The following is a 17,230-nucleotide window of genomic DNA, read 5'->3' as shown; positions in this document are numbered from 1 at the left end:
TTTTCAACTGTAGTAGCCAAAAGGAATTTCATTTGTGGCTTTTACGACATGGAACCATTAGATAAGGTAGAATGTATGATCAAGTGATGTGACTAAGCAAAACCAGACCAAAGTTGTGATGTGGATACAAACTATCAGAATTTGCAATTGTCTTGTAAGTAGATGTATATGCCACACCTTCCCACTTGCTGCAGTGCATGCATTATCACCACATCTCCCAATACCCCTCTCTGTACAATTGCAAGTTCCCCACTATTGCCACCATTTTTATGTTGTAATATCATTGTGTATAAGGTTCATACCCTCAACCCATACTTGTGGTATTCGGACATTACATTGATAGGTGCGTTTAAGGGTATACAGGACTAAACAAGCTGAGAGATATCTTGCTACAACTAATTGGTTTCTTGTGGTTTGAATTGGCCATTATGATTATCAAATGTACAACTACATTAATTTTATTCCCATAATGCCTATCCCCCTAACACAGTATGGGCAGGGTGAGGAATGAGTGGGGATTCACAAATCGAAGTGGAAAATGCCCCACCGTTTCCTTTGAAGTAATTCCAAAGAACCAACATGAAGCCAAGAAAACTAATGCCAAAGGCCATTATAAATAGTGAATCTCCATATAGCTAATTCCCTCTGTACTGTGGGTACCAGGGGCGGATTTAGGGAGTGGGTGGGCTAAGGTGGCTGTAGCCCCCTTCCTTAGTACTTACGTAGCTAATAAAACCCTATATCTTCTGTGTGTATCATTATTTCAGGAACTACATACATCACTACCAACACAAATAATGTCTATGTAACTATACCTATTGTTCAACTCTGTTCTAGTAGAATATAGCTTCCTTTTCCTATAAGTTCTTCAAAACAAGTTTCGATTGTAGGTTGCATTTCCAATTACAAAAGTTGTAATTGTGGGTTTTGTTTTATTCAAATGATTAGCAGTGTGGCTATAAGAGGTGATTAGTGTGGTTTTTATATTTAAAATAAATTATATGATTCAAAAAGTGTTAGTTGGTTTAATTGGTTAGATTTATCAGCTTCAGTATAATATGTAGCTACCAATTTAGCCATTTAGCAAACTGTAGTCTTTGGAAATTTGCAGTCTCATAAGGCAGCTATAGCATATTCACCCACTTTGCTTTAAATATAAAATATGTATCAGTTACCTTCTGATATATGACCCCATGCTGTGGGTTATGGTGCTGGCATTTGTAACTAGCCTATAGTTCAGTCTTCATAACCTGGCAGATCTAATAAATTGACTATCACAACAATAAATTCAGAAAGTCCATAAATGCAAATATAGTTGCACTTTGCTAAGGATTGCCAGTGGACTATAGCTAATAGCTACTAGTACCCTTCATTGCATTCCATTTTCAGTACACTTCATTGGTTTTATGGCTAACAAATAGGCTAAGGAGCATGCATCATAGTTGTGACGTTCAACACCACTACTACTTAGCTATACATGTTTCTGCTTCACAGATTTAGGCATGGCTAAGAGGAGCTGATGCATTATGGCATATAGCTAGCTATATCTAAAAGCTTGGTAGCTACAAGTAAAAAGGAATGCATGATAACTATACTCAATGCATATTGCAATCAGTTTTGATTTAACGGAAAGGTAAAATTTGAATGATAAAATAATAAACTTCCATTATTTTCCACTGAAAAACTGCTAAAATACTCTCAGATTCACCTTTAGAGGGCCTAATTTTCAAACATTTCCTGGGGAATGCCCCCAGACCCCCTAGATTGGTTTGCACACTAATGTATTCATTATTCCAAACAGGGGCGGATCCAGACTTATGGAAAGTGGGGGTCAAAATTTAACTGAGGCACTACATTGTTTCTGGTTTGATAAGGTGAGACCAAAAAAAAAGGTCACAACTAGCTGACAATAGCTGCCCACCTCATCAGCTACGCATTTATAGCTGATAAAGTACATAAAAATCCTTAAATAGCTCACTACACACTGTTCTAATACTGTGACTGCTTTATTAGAGTGACTGCTCTATTACAGTATCTCGATCTTGGTATACTAATAATTTTTGGAGGGGGGTCAATAGCCCCCTTTGACCCCCCCCCCCCCCCCCCTGTAACCGCCCTTGATTCCAAATAGCTAATTTTACCATGGATACTACATGAATCTTACAACTAGGGCCTTGTGAGAAGGTTTGGTATCTTCTGATGTTTGGCTAATTACCTATATGTCCCTGTCCAGCTTAGCCCCCTTTTCAAAAAATCACCCCTGGGTACTAGGTGATACAAATTATAGGTGTATAATTACTATAGCTTATCACAACTGGATGTCAGGAATTAGTGTGATACCAATTCTCAGCTATTCCGGATGCCGCAAAGGCACCATGCTACAGCTGACTATTCGCCATTTTGTCTTGCACGTCTACACTAAGGTTAATGGATCACGTGATCTTTTGAAAAGTACTTAAAAGTTCCCCGTATAAGGTATGGAGTTGCTTACTTAAAATTTCCCCGTAATATAAGTGGCGTTGCTTACTTAAGGTTATCCCGTAATAGATATGGAGTACCTTACTTAAAGTCAGCGGCGGAGGAAGTAGTTGATATGAGGGGGGGCTGGGCTGACCCAGACTTATTTCTATAGTTTGGTAAGGTGAGACCAAAAAAAAAAAAAAAAAAAAAAAAAAGGTCGCAACCAACTGACAAGAGCTTTCCACCTCACCAGCTACCATTTCTAGCTGATAAACTACATAAAAATCCTTTCATAGCTCGCTACACACTGACTACTTTATTAGAGTGACTGCTCTATTAGAGTATCTCGATCTCTATCACGGTTTTCAGCCCCACTCCAAGAAAGATAATTTCGGTGTGATATCATTCTGAGGGGGGGCTAAGCCCCCCCTCAGCAGACAAAGGGGGGGCTTTAGCCCCCTAGCCCCCCCCCCCTTTCCGCCGCCTATGCTTAAAGTTTCCCCGTATATATCAAGGAATTCATTACGTTTTTAAGTAAATATATGTAGGACCAACGTAACTGTATGTAAAATATTTAATTGTACTATTATAACTATGTTAATTGTTTGCATTTTGTATGCTTTTGTTTTAAAAATTTTATCATTTTCAAACTGACCTACCTACCCAAATTTAAAATAATTTAACCTGCGCAACATAAGATCAAATAGGTATGGCTTTAGTTTACATCATGTGTTTTTTACCATCGGCACGTGACAAAGTGAAGCTGCGATACGTTTCACGGAGACTACAAGTTGTGAGCGAAATGCCATCTGTGGAGTAAGTTTGTATGACCGTAGAGAAGATCGTTCTGTATTGAAGGCTTATGGAGAGTATACTCAATGGAACCTCACTAGTTAGTATCAGCTACGTATCTGGGATACCATTCAAGCACCTTTCGGAGCAGGCACTTATATTCTCCAATATTGATAAGCACCATGCGGAGAAATAGGATCTGGCTACGCGAGACCATATATAGAGTATATTCTACGTAGAATCATAGATAATGTATGCGTTCCTAATGGATTGGAAACGCCCGTTAAATTATTTTCTTATCCTAGGACCTAGTTAGGCCACTTCAACTAAATCTTATGTTTCTCGGGCAAAATTCAGCCAAATAAAGGTCGGTAAAATAAAAATAGGCTATTTTGCCAGCTGAAGAGTGAGTCAAACGGTGGCTAAGCTACATTACGGTTGCTGTATTACCATAGTAAGGCTATAGTATCTATGGTATTACTTGTGAGTAGGCAGCTATGTTGAGATATTTAGTGTTACTTACTTATTGAGAGCTTAAAGATAAATTTGCAACTCCTTCGTGGCGTTATCACTCTTTGCAAGGTGATCACGTGATTAACATAATTATTTTATGCTGAAAAATATAGGGTCGGTCGGGCCCGAGAAACAAAAGATTTAGTTGAAGCGGCCTTACGGTGCGCCAATACATTAGGAAATGTACTGAGTGGCTGTTTGGCTTTCTCTGGTTTGTTTGAAGGCGTGGATATTCCTTTTACATTGTTTATTATGTTGCGTTGTGTATTGAACAAGAACACAGCGTGTCTGTGCCGGACACTCACTGGGAGAAATATTGTTTGCGACAGGTGACAATAGCAGGTACGCACAGCTAATATTTCAGCAGCAGTACTATTAGTCAACTTCTTGTCACCGCATTTACACAACAAAAGAAATGTGTGATAAACTGAAATAGATTTTATGCTACAGTACTGCTCAGCTTGAGCTAAACAATTGCACAAAGTAGTATCTGTTTTTTTTTAGGTTTTGTTGAAACAGTGGAAATATACAGCAAAGCAGTAAATATCTAGCTAGCCTACTACACTCTACCTGCTACAAGTGGTGTAAACAGCAGTAAAGAAACAACGCTGCACTTTCTGTTTATTCAGGAAATTTGCACAACCGTTTTGAAACACCATATTTCACCTATGAACCTGCATTTTCTTATGCTGTTGTTTACTGCTCTCCAGCGTCCCTACCCAGTCCAGCCTCCAATAGAGGGTTTGCACGTGAAAAGTATCGTGGTACGAATTATAAAAAAGCTTAACAACCGTTGCTAGTCTGACATTTGTGAGGTTATGGGGTGAACACACTTACTTGGTCACACGCTTTACCAAATAAGAGAATCTCTGTCAAAAGCTAGGATAAGGTTAGAATCAAACATTAAATACTAGCACTAAGTTGGACAAGTGTAATATCAAATTTTCGTCGATTAGTCGTGAACATTAACACTTTGTACAATTTTGACAACGGCTATCCAAGTGACTAACACTGTGCAAAAAGTGGGATATAATATGGTATTTCCAGTGGCTTATTGAATACAAATAAGCCTTAATATAAATCCTGTATTATACTAATTTTATACTTTAGTATAATCCATACTATACCATCGCATATATGGTTTCAGTATATGTAACACATTAACTGAAGTCTTACAAGAGATTGTTAGTATAATACAGGTTATACCAAGCTTTTTTGTATTCAATAAGCCACCGGAAATACCATCTTATATCCCTCTTTTTTCACAGTGTAACCTAGTGAACGTGCTCCATTCTACACTGAACCATTGAGAATGGCTGTAGTCTTCACTTGTGTACCTCACAAATGTCTGACAAGCAACGGTTGTTAAACATTTTACGAAAATACGTCATAACGCATCACGCATGCAATCCCTCTATTAGTGTAGGTGGGCTGTAAACAACAAACACTAATTTTCTGGTTACAAGAACAGCGAAATCTTCCACCTGTGGAGGCCATAAAGTTTACCCGCAGTGAAACGAGGATGGCCCATAACGTCACTATGTAAATACCGTAGACTCCGGTTATTAGGCGCATGCGCTTATAATTTTCGGAGGAATTATTTCTGAAATTTACTATACTTGTTAAGTGCATGCGCTTATACATTATGGTAAGGAATTTCTGCTAGTAGGGCATTAGTTGTGCCCACTAGTTTTCAAGTGATTTGAACACTAGTTAATAGTTTGCTTCAGTTGTGAAATCTTTAGAAGTCAGGTAGCAGTTACAGCTTATCATTATTACAGATGGCAGTATCTGCTAGACACAGGCCTGGTGAGGCATCAAGTATGCTGTGACATGTCTGATTCATTCTGACAACAATTCTATGCAGTACGAGGTGGCAGAGGCGATTTCAACCATATGCGCTTAAGAAACAAGGGTCTAGCACAAGTCTACCATATGTGCTTAACTGGCAATATGCATTTAATAACCATGTGCACCTAATAACTGGAGTCTACGGTAATACAGTTCCAATCCATGACATACATTTTCTACGTATGGTAGAATATACTATCTATGGTGAGACTAATTCAAGCATGCATCAAAGTGATTGTTCTATTAGAGTAGTTGAGTTTTGTATCTTAAGGCTGTATGTAATCAATTCCACTTCAGACTTTTTACATCAGGTATAGTTTCCCGGGGTTTGAATATACAACAAGTTGGTGTACAGGTGATCTAGAAATCAAGTCTCTCCTGGTCTGGGATCCTCCTGGTTTGGGATTTTTACTGTATTCAGCTGTCAAAACTCCCTGCTAAACAAGCTTCAAGATTTTTTTGTGGCTCCCTATTGATAGTAATATAGACAGTAAACAGGAATATGTATGAGGAATCCTCATGAATAAGGCCCATGGCTTCAACAAAAAGGTGGCTTTATTAATGAAGGTACAGCATATAGTACGAGAAATTAGTTTACTCTTTCAAATCCAATCAGCTCACTGTGATGAATACATGTTGCTAGAAGGAGTAACACACAGGTGTACCTGAAAGTTAAGCATTACCATATGGTTGAGTTTGAGGACAAACAAAGGAAATGTTAAGATGTACGTACTGGCATAGGTGAAGAGAGGAGCTAACTGTTGGACTGATCATTATTTTGAGGGCTAGACTGAGTATCACAGGCTGCATGTGCTAAAAAGCTTTCATTACCCTTTGCTGTGCATAAGTTTGCATTCCTGAGCTGCTTGAATGTAATGTGTGGTCCTTGGAGTAGGAATTTTCTGGAACCTCTCTGAGGATATAGTGGAGGAGTGTTGTGTTGGAGCCATTTAAATATTGTGTTCTGTTGAAGAGTCTGTCAGTAGAGAAGTCAATTCTTACCCAGAGTGGAGAGTGCTGGTGTACTGAAACCACTGATGGAGAAGAATCAGACACATTCAAGATACTTCACATTGGTACAAGAATTGTATAGAAGGCTCCAACATATGGTGCATACAGGGGCTATTTTTGTTGCAAAAAGTAACTGGATTTTCAGAGGGTGAAGCAGAATAATAGAACAAATTTGTAAGTTCTACTGTAGTCTTGTCACTTGAAAGAAGATGGTCAACTAACCAGTGGTGTAACTAAACCATGCCAGGCCTGAGTGTCAGCACACTGTACTATATTACTGAACAGATCGAGATACTCTAGTAGAGCAATCAATGACTCTGATATGTAAAACAGTTACAGTGTTCAGAGAAGCAGTGTAGCCAACTATGTAAAATAAGGATTATCAACGATATAATAGGAGGCAGCCATTTGCCAGTAGACTTTTTTTTGCTCCTGTCTAGCACTGGGCCCTGGTATCAGTGTTAGTCTAGTATGTCACTACAACTATCTAAGTGACCAGAGGAAGTGCTTGATCATTGGTACCAACACTTCAAAAGAGTACTAATAATAAACTGTTATAAACTAAAACTGTAAAGTTATAAACTGTTGTATACTATAAACTGTTATTGCTATGTCATAGCAAAGCTTAACATTGTACTGCAAATATTGCATTGGTACAAGATACATACATTCACAATTCTGGTATTTTTTGAACAAACAATGTTATGAAAGTTATTTAGTGCACAGTTATGTGTCTAAAGTATTTAAACAAGACACTGATATATAATTCAAAGCTTCTATAGCATTATCAGTACAATTTCTCATGTAACAATTATGCAGGAAATGCGGTATGCACCAAGAGTGGAGAGCCCCCTCTATATCTCTTGAGTATTACACATCATAACATTACACACAGGTGATAACATTGAGCAACAATATTGAAATATTGCTCAACCCTACTGCTAGTGATTTAGCTATACCATAATTATGTACAATATAGTGTAACAATGCATGGTAGCTACAGTAAGTGTACAAAAAGTTGTGTAACTATTTATTCAATCATTATATGTATGTGATAATACAGTTGATTTCCAGCTATCATTTTAAAGAAAAGTAGTACAATTGTGTTAAAGTAAGTATACAGTTACAATATTGTTGTGTTTTAAAACATACAGTAAAATCATGCTATTCAGTATCCTGAAGTATAGTAAATCAAGTTTCAAATGCTTGTATGTATATTGCAAAAAATAAGCCTTATTTACCTGTAAAATTTGGAATAACCTCCTTTATTTTAGCCAGGGAATCTGCATTCACCAACTCTATTTCTTTATAGAATTCTCCTGACTTAATGTACGTACACGTTTGCTCAATATTAGACGAACCTGTCAGCAGTGATGTGCTAATCCGTTTATGCAACTTAATTTGCAATTCTATGCGTGGAATAAGTTTAGTGCTAATCACATGATATCTGCGTGTCATTATATGTAACATTTCACATTGCGTTTTAACGTAGTCTTGCCTAGCATGTGAAGTAATCATCTCAACAGAATTCTCAGCAGTGATGCTACTTGGGTAGGTTTTCAAATAATCTCTTACAGTTTGGATTAATGCATCAAAATTCTTTTCTATCAGGTATTTCTGAAACTTTTGATTTAATGTTCTACTCAACTTATAGGAATGATACAGTATTTTACGGTAGTCAGCTATAAGTTGTTCAATATACAGTAGAAAGTTGCTACGATTGAACAATTTTAGAAAGTACTTTATCCGCTGTAGTATTAGGATGGCAAAATGTGGATCAGATATTGTATGCATGTTTATCATTCTGAGGTATAAAGGCAACACATTGTTTTCTATATCACTCAATCTGTATAATAAGAAATCTCTTGCTGATAGAGTTGAAACATCATCAACTCCATATGATCGCTGAAAGGAAAGTGCTAATTCTCTGCCAACTGAATTGACGGTATTACTATTTCCGCAGTATGGTGAAAGATTATATGCTTCTAAGCTCTCCATATTTTCAATAACAAACTGGCTGATCACAGCATGAGCTTCTACACATGACTGTTTGTTGTTGCAATATAGTGTAACATACTTGAAGTGAACTAGTCCATAGGCCCATAGCACATCAATGGTATCCTTTGCTTCATGCTCTGTGACCTTCCACAAGAAACGTAGCACCGCTGTTTGCAGAGAAGAGCCAATGCCTGTGAATAACATTAAGACCTTAATTCTATCACATAGTTCTTTGGTTAACAAGTCCAGTGTGAATTCAATGCAGATCTTAACAGCAAGTTTTCGGCTTCTGTAGGTGTTTTCAATGATGTTTTTATCAAAAGACTTTAGACCTTTATTACGTAATTTAGCTAGTACGGTTTGAATAGCTTCATGACTAGATGAACGCTTTAGGCAGTCAGATAAATGTCCTCTGACAAGTGATAAAAGTAGTGGCCACAGGTGGACATCTTGAGCTAGTTCATCGAGTAGGTTTGCATCCTCTTGTGACAGTTGACTGATATCAATCACTCCACAGGTCAGTAAAGAAATGGCTTCACTTTGCTCCATTGGACCTACAACCACTGTTTCTTTGGTGGGTATGCATTGCTCAACTTCATTTATCCTTGTTGTAAGGACTATTTTACAGTTACTGAATGCTTTTACTATAGGCTTAGCATCTTCAACATGCCACACATCATCAATAATGACAAGCACATTATGGAAAAAAGCGCTAGTAATTTGGTTTACTTCTTGTATAACCAGACTGATACTACCTTGCCTTAAGTTCTGGCCAGTTAATAGATGATACATTTGGCAAAGTATCATGCTGGGATCAGTAGCCTGTGGCCCAAGCTCAACAAAAATAAAACCATCTGTAAACGTCTCTTGTACAAGATTATGATAACACAACATTTTGGCAAGTGTAGTTTTCCCAAAGCCTCCAGGTCCAGTAACCATTAAACTTACTCCAGGTGAGTTAGTTTGGAATAATTTTACAACCATTTTATCTAGCAAGCTTTGGCGGCACACATGGTTAACCGGCAATGGTGGAGGACTGAGATATGTGAATCCTGTGGATAGTAAATACCTGTCTAAAATCAGGAAATACAAAAAAAAATTGTTTTAAAAGAAATATTGTCTGAGTGCATAATGGTGTACATACATGCTGATAATGAACACATGTGCATGCATGCATGTTGAAAAAACTGTATATCCAAAAGACATTTAGCAATCAGTTCCTTAGTTTTATACATGAGATCACAAGCTAACCAATTATCCTGGCTAAGGAACACTAAATTACAGCATGGAATGGACAAGAACACAAACTACATCTTACTGATATTCACCATACCATTCCTTAGACGTTCTTGATCATATTTCATTTGGTCACGAAGTGCTTTTAGTGATAGAACTATCAACAAACAATGCAACACTGTAAGCAAATAATAACAATACGCTTTGTTGACAAAGTTTACTCTAATTAATCAGTCACTTTGCTCAAAGTACATGAGATTGCTTTTGAGAGCCAACTTTTCTGGAGGTGTACGCATGTCATGACTTCAGATGATGGTTCCTGGCTTTGAGATGGATCTTACTTGACAGAAACCAGCATAGCTAGCCAAATATCATATTGCTGTACTTTAACTACTCTGCATAGGCCTCTAATTTTCATCACTGGCCTCCATTTTGAAACTTAGCTATTACCCACCACACCACCACACCAATTAACTCTCTAAGTGTTGCACTTTTAAGCAGGAAACTCGACAAGCAGCCACATGGTGCTCTCAAATGTGAGTAAATTATATAGCTTTGATGAAAATCCAATATGTATAGACAGACAGGTAATAAAACACCGGCTCTGCAGTGATAGTCAAATTCACTTTGTTTAATGTTTGATTTATTCAATTCAGTGTATTTTCATCTTTTTTCAGTAAAAGAACGTAACTTGCAATTCTGAACTTTTACTACTATCAAAACGACATTGAACTAATATCACATGCACTGTACATGCTTCAGATAATCAAAAGTCCATAGCTAGATATAGTTTTATCATGATAGCAAGCATGGTTTAGGTAGCAATGACACTTAATGATATGTACATATGTATGAAAGTATTACTCCAGTTCTTGTAGACACAATAATAGGGTACTATACATACCATACAGTTTAATGTGTACCTTTAGGTTTTGGAGGCTTCTGAGTTCCCTTAGTCATGCTTGATGTTAGTTGGAGCTTAGCAGTATCAGTAGAAGTTATTGCCTCATTGACAAGTGTTCTTGCAGATGTAGGAATTAAAGCTCCAATAAATTCTAGGAATAAAAGATTAGCTTTTTATGTACTGAACATCAACACTACTACATTGTGATTATAGGCACTAACTGTAAAGGTTTAGGCTCACATATGTTTGGAGAGGCTGAAACATTATCAGTATTTGGGGTAACGTGTTACTTAATAATTATTACTTTTGTGGTAACTAAGTAATATAACAAAATACACTATAAAAACAGGTAATATAACTCAAGTTACTTTACTTACAAATGTAACGCATTATCTAAGTAATATAGTTACTGTAACAAGTCTAATGTTACATAGTATTATTACTACAAGTAACAAAGTTACTAATCTCATTACTAATCCACTGAGTAATGCCTAGCCACAACAAAGTAATGAAGCCTACTGAATGAAGCTTATTCACCAGCTTCTTACTTATAACCAAGATTTGCACATTGTCCAACAACACAATCATGTCACATGATAAGGTGGTAGTTTCACATGTGACAGCTTAAGACTGTGGACACAAAGTAATATAATATGTAATATTATTATAGTTACTTTATTTTATGGGTAATATGTAACTGTAACTAAATAGTTCAGTTGCAAGTAATATCGAGAGTTCATAATATATATATTTAATATATATATTATGTACTCTTGGTAATATGAACTAGTTACTTTTTAAAAGTAATTGCCCCAACACTGAACATAATGCTATAGCTTCCTTTCAAGTGACTCTAACTACTATACTTGTTGACCAGTATATGCCATTAAGAACTAGTAAGTACCCACCAAATGGTGTGGCATTCAAAAACTCATAGTTCCTATCATAAAGTGCAGTAGTACTTTATAGAAGCTCACCAAAAAATCACCCAAAAACCAGCCTCACTACTCTTCCATAACAACTTGGCAGTATTGGTTAGAAGTCCAAATGTACTTTCAGAGCAATCCTCGGAGCGACCTGAAAAGTCTTCGATGAATTTTTAAAGTTATTTGCTACTGACTGACTGACTAACTTCCTTATTCCTTCAGACAAGCACAACTTGACAACAGTTAGCCTCTGCAATCAGTCTATATATTTACTTAGAATGTAGAAGGCATGGTATGAAATTTACAGATGATTCCTGTTTCATTCTAACTAATGAAGGCCACCAATGAATCAGTACATTTTAGAAAGAAATGGAACACAAAGGGGACAAAGGTAAGCCAATGATGCATGCATTTTAGCTACCATGGTAGGTGAAAAGGCATTTCTTGGGCCTAAGCATTGTCAAATAGTGAAGAAATCAAGCCTATACTGTTCTTTCATAGTTGTGTAACAGGCAGAACATTACAGAAAAAAAATGTTGCTTGCTACAAATTGAACATGCAGACATTCGTCACTGTTAAGAGGCTCAGTTAATCTGGCACCATCCTTTCCTCTGATGTGGTAGCTATGTGGAAAAAAATTAACAAAACAAGTGTCGGGATAATATTGCAATATTTAAAACTTAGGATTCCAATGATAAAAAGTAGTAAAACACGTTGTATGAATAATGCATAATTATAACTCTATGTGGGAAAATCCCCTACATTGGCACGTTAACACCATCTGTATAATTCCAAAGTAAGGATTTTCCCACAAAGCTATGTTGTAATAATAGCTGCCATCATTCACATATCTTGTTTCACTACTTTTTATTGTTGAACATCACTTCATTTTAAAATTTTTAAAATGCACTAGTTGTTTTGGTACAGTGTACTATTATTACATGTGTGGTGCGACTGCTTTATTAGAGTATCTTGACATCCCTGCTTATTTTGAGTGAGCTATGCAGAGCTTAAGAGGAATGGTTGTCATGTATTGTTTTTCTGCACCAAAGCTCCAAAGCTGCAGTTGACTGCAGCTAAATCATTAAGGGGTGTGGTCATCATGCTCTGGTTGTTTAAGGGTGTATGGCGTGTTCTGATCGTTTAAAGACAAGGTCCATGCAGTCATTTTATAGGTGCAGCTACAGATGTTCTATTCCCTCTTAGGCCATATATCTACTTGAAAAAAGTCGTTGCTCGGACCTGACCAACTTAATTTTACACAGGTTTTTAAAAAACTTCAGATCACATGACATGCGGAATTTAATCATGATACTCTAATACAATAGTCACTGAGTCAGTTGCTCTAATTTTAATCTCATAAAGCAAAATTTGATAAACCTCCTTAGAAAGAGCACATTATAGTTTAATACAAATCCTATTTTTACATTCGTCTAGGCCAGTGCCCCACCCCCCTGACAAAGGGAACTTATGCTATGCCAAAACTTCAGAGTTTAGTGTGCTATGAATGTATCTACTAGCTATGTTTATTAGTGTTGTTTTAGTAATGCATTTGACTTTTAGTTTTAGTTTTAGTTATAGCTGCAAATAGAAAAAAAGTTTTAGTTGAAGTTTTAGTTTTAGTTACCATCATTAATATATTTTAGTTATAGTTTTAGTTTAAGATGTCAGATTTATAAAATTTTAGTTAAAGTTTTAGTTATCATCTTCAATACATTTTAGTTGTAGTTTTAGATCTTAGATTTCAAGAGGTTTATATATGGTTACAGTTATCCATGAAGTACCATTTAAAACATATACCATAGTACTAAATACAATCATTTGGTCTTTTCTGGCCAAATATATCACTACTGCAAGTATACCCACATGGCTTTTAGATTTAGATGCAAATATACATAAGTCAGTTTAAATGTTAGTTGCAATGATGTATTTAAATGGAGTTTAAACAAGGTTAATGTAGGGAGCCTCAAGGTATGCAATAATGTTACTTACTGACAGCTTGTAATCGATGACCAGGTAGATGCAATAGGGTAAATGGGTTCCACAATGCAAAGTAGGCAGGAAACGGTGAGCATTATAATCAGGATAACTCCAGGATAACTCTCAAAAGCATGCGTCAGAAAAGAGTACACACTGCACAGATGGCCAAATGGAAAGTTGGAAAACATTTGCCCCTGCCCAAAGCCCACCCCTAGATCTAGGAGACTACATTCAAAATATGTATTATTATTATGAATATATAAGCAGTGCAAATAATAAAACAAACAAAAATAATAAGATACATGTCAGGCTGGGGGAGGATATGCACCCACATGCGAGTCTCATGGGGTAGACTTTTGCCCCATTCCATGAGTTGCCTCCACCTCAAAGGTTAGCTTGAGGTGTGATAGTGCAGGGTTTCATTAGGACTGGTAAGATGACGTTAGAAATTCCTTTGGCGTCAAATATAGGAGAACTGTGGAACCCTGCACAACTTACCAAAACAACCACCATCACTAGACAGTGGTGGACAAGTGCCACATGGCAAACAGTGTTTGTGTTATTGTATTGACTATTGAGTGATAAAAACTTACACACCTGCAAATTTAAAAGTATAAGTTTGCTTGTTTGTTGTGGCAAAACATATTCTGAAAATACAAGATATGCAGGGTGCCAAGATAGACATGGCAAGCATAAGATCAACAAAATGTACTAAGGTACCAAAATCAAAATGATTCGCTGTAGCAAGTGCAAAACAATAATTGTAGTAAATATGAAGACCAATTTAGCAGTCAGTGCATACCACCCTTCAATAATTTGATTCAACCCACCATGTTTGATTTATGCAATAATGAATGCAGCAGCTTACCTACATGATTTTTTTTCAAAGAACAAGTATAATACATGCAGTGCACATGATTACATGCAGTGCACACTAATTTTAAAAGAACTCTTATAATTAAACTCTGTGGTAGTTTAAGTTAGCTACGTCCTGTTTGACAACGTTGCAGTAGTAACTCTTTTAGCATTAAACCCTTGTGATGATTATTAAATATCTTTATATAGCAAAACACTTTTAACTACTTTTATATACACTGGCAGATAGTATGTGTATAGTGAACAATATAGCAAGTTACTTTTAGTTTTAGTTATAAACAATTAACAACTTTTATAATTGTAGGTGGTAAGTACTTTTAGTTTTAGTTTTAATTATTTGTAAATATTAAATGATATTTTTAGTTTTAGTATAAGTTTCCGTGTAAAAATTGAGGCACTTTTAGTTTTAGTTTTAGTCTTTTGACATATCAGAAAATCTTAAGTTTTAGTTTTAGTTTCGGTTAACTAAACGTAAGAGCCCTAACTAAAACCACTTTTAGTTTTTGTTAACTAAAACAACACTAATGTTTATACCCCTTCAATAGTTATGTGGCCTGTGATTTGATATACCTACAGACAGTGCAGTATGAAATGGCTTTTTTCTTTTTATTATCCGACCTACCAACTGACTCATTTTTCTTGTAACAAGATCTGAGCAACTACTTTTCAAATAGGTATGGTCTCAGAAAATTTTGACAAGAAACAATTGACAAATCTGATGAATCAGTTCAAGTTTGTCAACTTTTAACTTATCAAATATCCATAAGTTCCTTTAACAGCACATGTTTAGATCTATGATTTCTTGATTTTTGTACACATCTAATTCATTAAAGCTGATGAAGTGTTGATTTGTATTAAACTTCCTAGTAGCGCAAACACTTCAAATAGTTTTGTGGCATCCAAATATGCTCCTCTAAGGAAAGTATTAATAAGGAAGAGTACGGTTTCCTTTCGTGGAGAAGAAGATGACCAGCATAATTCAAGGCAAGGCTCAGAGGACAGAGACTCATTGGAACCCCAAAGGTACATGCCAGATACATGTGAGCTAGTATGCATAAATAATGGCTGTACAATGAGTCCTTTAGTCTCTAGCCTTGTGAATGTGGTCAGACAGGTATGTAGGAGGGCAAGCAAAAAATCAGGTTTTGACAATTTTTAAAAAAAAATCAATATAATTTTGGTTTCTGTGTTTTCTTGCTTTAATGGTGGATTTGATGCTACATAGATGCACTAAGATTCTTCTGTGCTTTCATCACAAATGATATTTCTATGATGGTGTTTAATGGCTGCATTTTGGTGGGTGCCATTTATTTTAAGAGGAACCCTACTAAACAATACCACCATACTATTTGATAAAAGTACAGAAATAAGCTGGGATGATTGTTTACATGTGATGTGCAAATTTAATTAATCTCTACTTTAGCCATGTTGCTTTATTGCTAGCTAGCTCACTATAGTGATAGCTATAGTAGGGATTAGCTAAATTTGCATGTTAGGTGTAATCCCAGCCTTTTCTGTATTTTCTATTACAATGATCCCTACTATGATTTAACATTTATAATTTTTTCTTACACTTGTAATACTAAAATTTCATATGATGGGTGTTACTTGGAAATGATCAACACAGGATCACAATTAATTTAATATGTGAATGGATTTGACAAGTAGCCTTCCATAATATGCACATTCAATATTGATGGTTAACTGTATAGCTACAACTTTCCAGCAAAAAAGCCAAAATCAAGAGTTCATAATAATATATACATATACTGAGGAGTGTGTCCTACTCTCAAATACACCTGTAGTAGGGCGAATCCCAAAGTGATGACGTAACAACAATATGTTGTGGTTTGTGACATACAAGCAACCATAAAGTGCAAGAACCGTTAACATTATGCCATGCTCATGACACTCAGGACAGCCATAGCGTAGCAAGAAATGTCTATGCAGTTGTCTAAACTCATGAAGGCACACTTGTGGTACACTGAAAGCTCAAGTTAGCTTGGTTGGTAACAACCTCACTAGCTACATTGTTATGATAAGCCCTTATATGCATGAGAGTAGATTACTCTCCTCAGTACATACATACATACATACATGCAAACTCTTGCTTAGCGTAAGTGATTTACATCATTATCTATAACACACATTAATGTACACAAGCTTACCGTGCCTTAACATTTTGAGAAAATTCCTTGATGCCGTGCAGTTAACCAGTTTTTCCATTGTATCACAAAATACTAAAGAATCTGCGTCACATTTTATCTTTGTAATAATTTGTGAAGAAACGATTGTTTCATTAATGATTTCAATTGTAGACATAGTTGTCAACTCATCTAGCAAAGTTTCTGGAATTCCTAGTAGTCGTTTCATTCTTTCAATGGTTTTCATGTAGTCTTGTGGTAGGCAGCCACACAATCTTGGATAGTTCTTTTTTATCACCAGCAAAACTATATGAGTAGTAATTTATACTAAATCACAAAATTGAAATGGATTACAGTGATATTAATGAGGTTATGAATACATATTAAATAATTGTTAGACAAAAAAGGCTCAAACATGCTAAAAGGCTGAATGTTGAACTTTGTACTTTTACAAAGCTCTATCGATATGTAATACACTTGAACTTGACCTTGCAATTAGGGTTGGGGGTAATCATGGATACTTAATAATTGAGAACACT

The 17,230-nt window shown here is 36.0% G+C and overlaps 1 protein-coding gene across 1 annotated transcript; it reads right to left on the bottom strand.

Annotated features, from left to right (window-relative positions):
- Positions 1–7,531: 7,531 nt before the first annotated feature.
- On the bottom strand, positions 7,532–16,867 carry LOC136238567 (uncharacterized). The gene is made up of 4 exons (XM_066029129.1): positions 16,716–16,867; positions 10,785–10,916; positions 9,959–10,018; positions 7,532–9,677 (listed from the first exon to the last, which is right to left on the bottom strand). Exons 1-4 carry the CDS (start codon positions 16,771–16,773, stop codon positions 7,861–7,863), a joined length of 2,067 nt encoding a protein of 688 aa, XP_065885201.1. The 5' UTR covers positions 16,774–16,867; the 3' UTR covers positions 7,532–7,860.
- Positions 16,868–17,230: the final 363 nt, after the last annotated feature.

This window comes from Dysidea avara, chromosome 11, assembly GCF_963678975.1.
Source record: "Dysidea avara chromosome 11, odDysAvar1.4, whole genome shotgun sequence".
In the NCBI taxonomy this organism is placed as follows: Eukaryota; Metazoa; Porifera; class Demospongiae; order Dictyoceratida; family Dysideidae; genus Dysidea; species Dysidea avara.
This window is presented reverse-complemented; position numbering and strand designations above follow the sequence as displayed.

Bases quoted from the DNA above. Each gene is read 5' to 3' on its own strand.
- LOC136238567 (XM_066029129.1), bottom strand. From the start codon at position 16,773: ATGGAAAAACTGGTTAACTGCACGGCATCAAGGAATTTTCTCAAAATG. The intron at 10,917-16,715 runs GTAAGCTTGTGT...TTTTATTCCTAG, and splicing joins TCTCAAAATGTTAAGGCACG to AATTTATTGGAGCTTTAATT. The intron at 9,678-9,958 runs GTATGGTGAATA...TACTATCCACAG, and splicing joins TCAAGAACGTCTAAGGAATG to GATTCACATATCTCAGTCCT.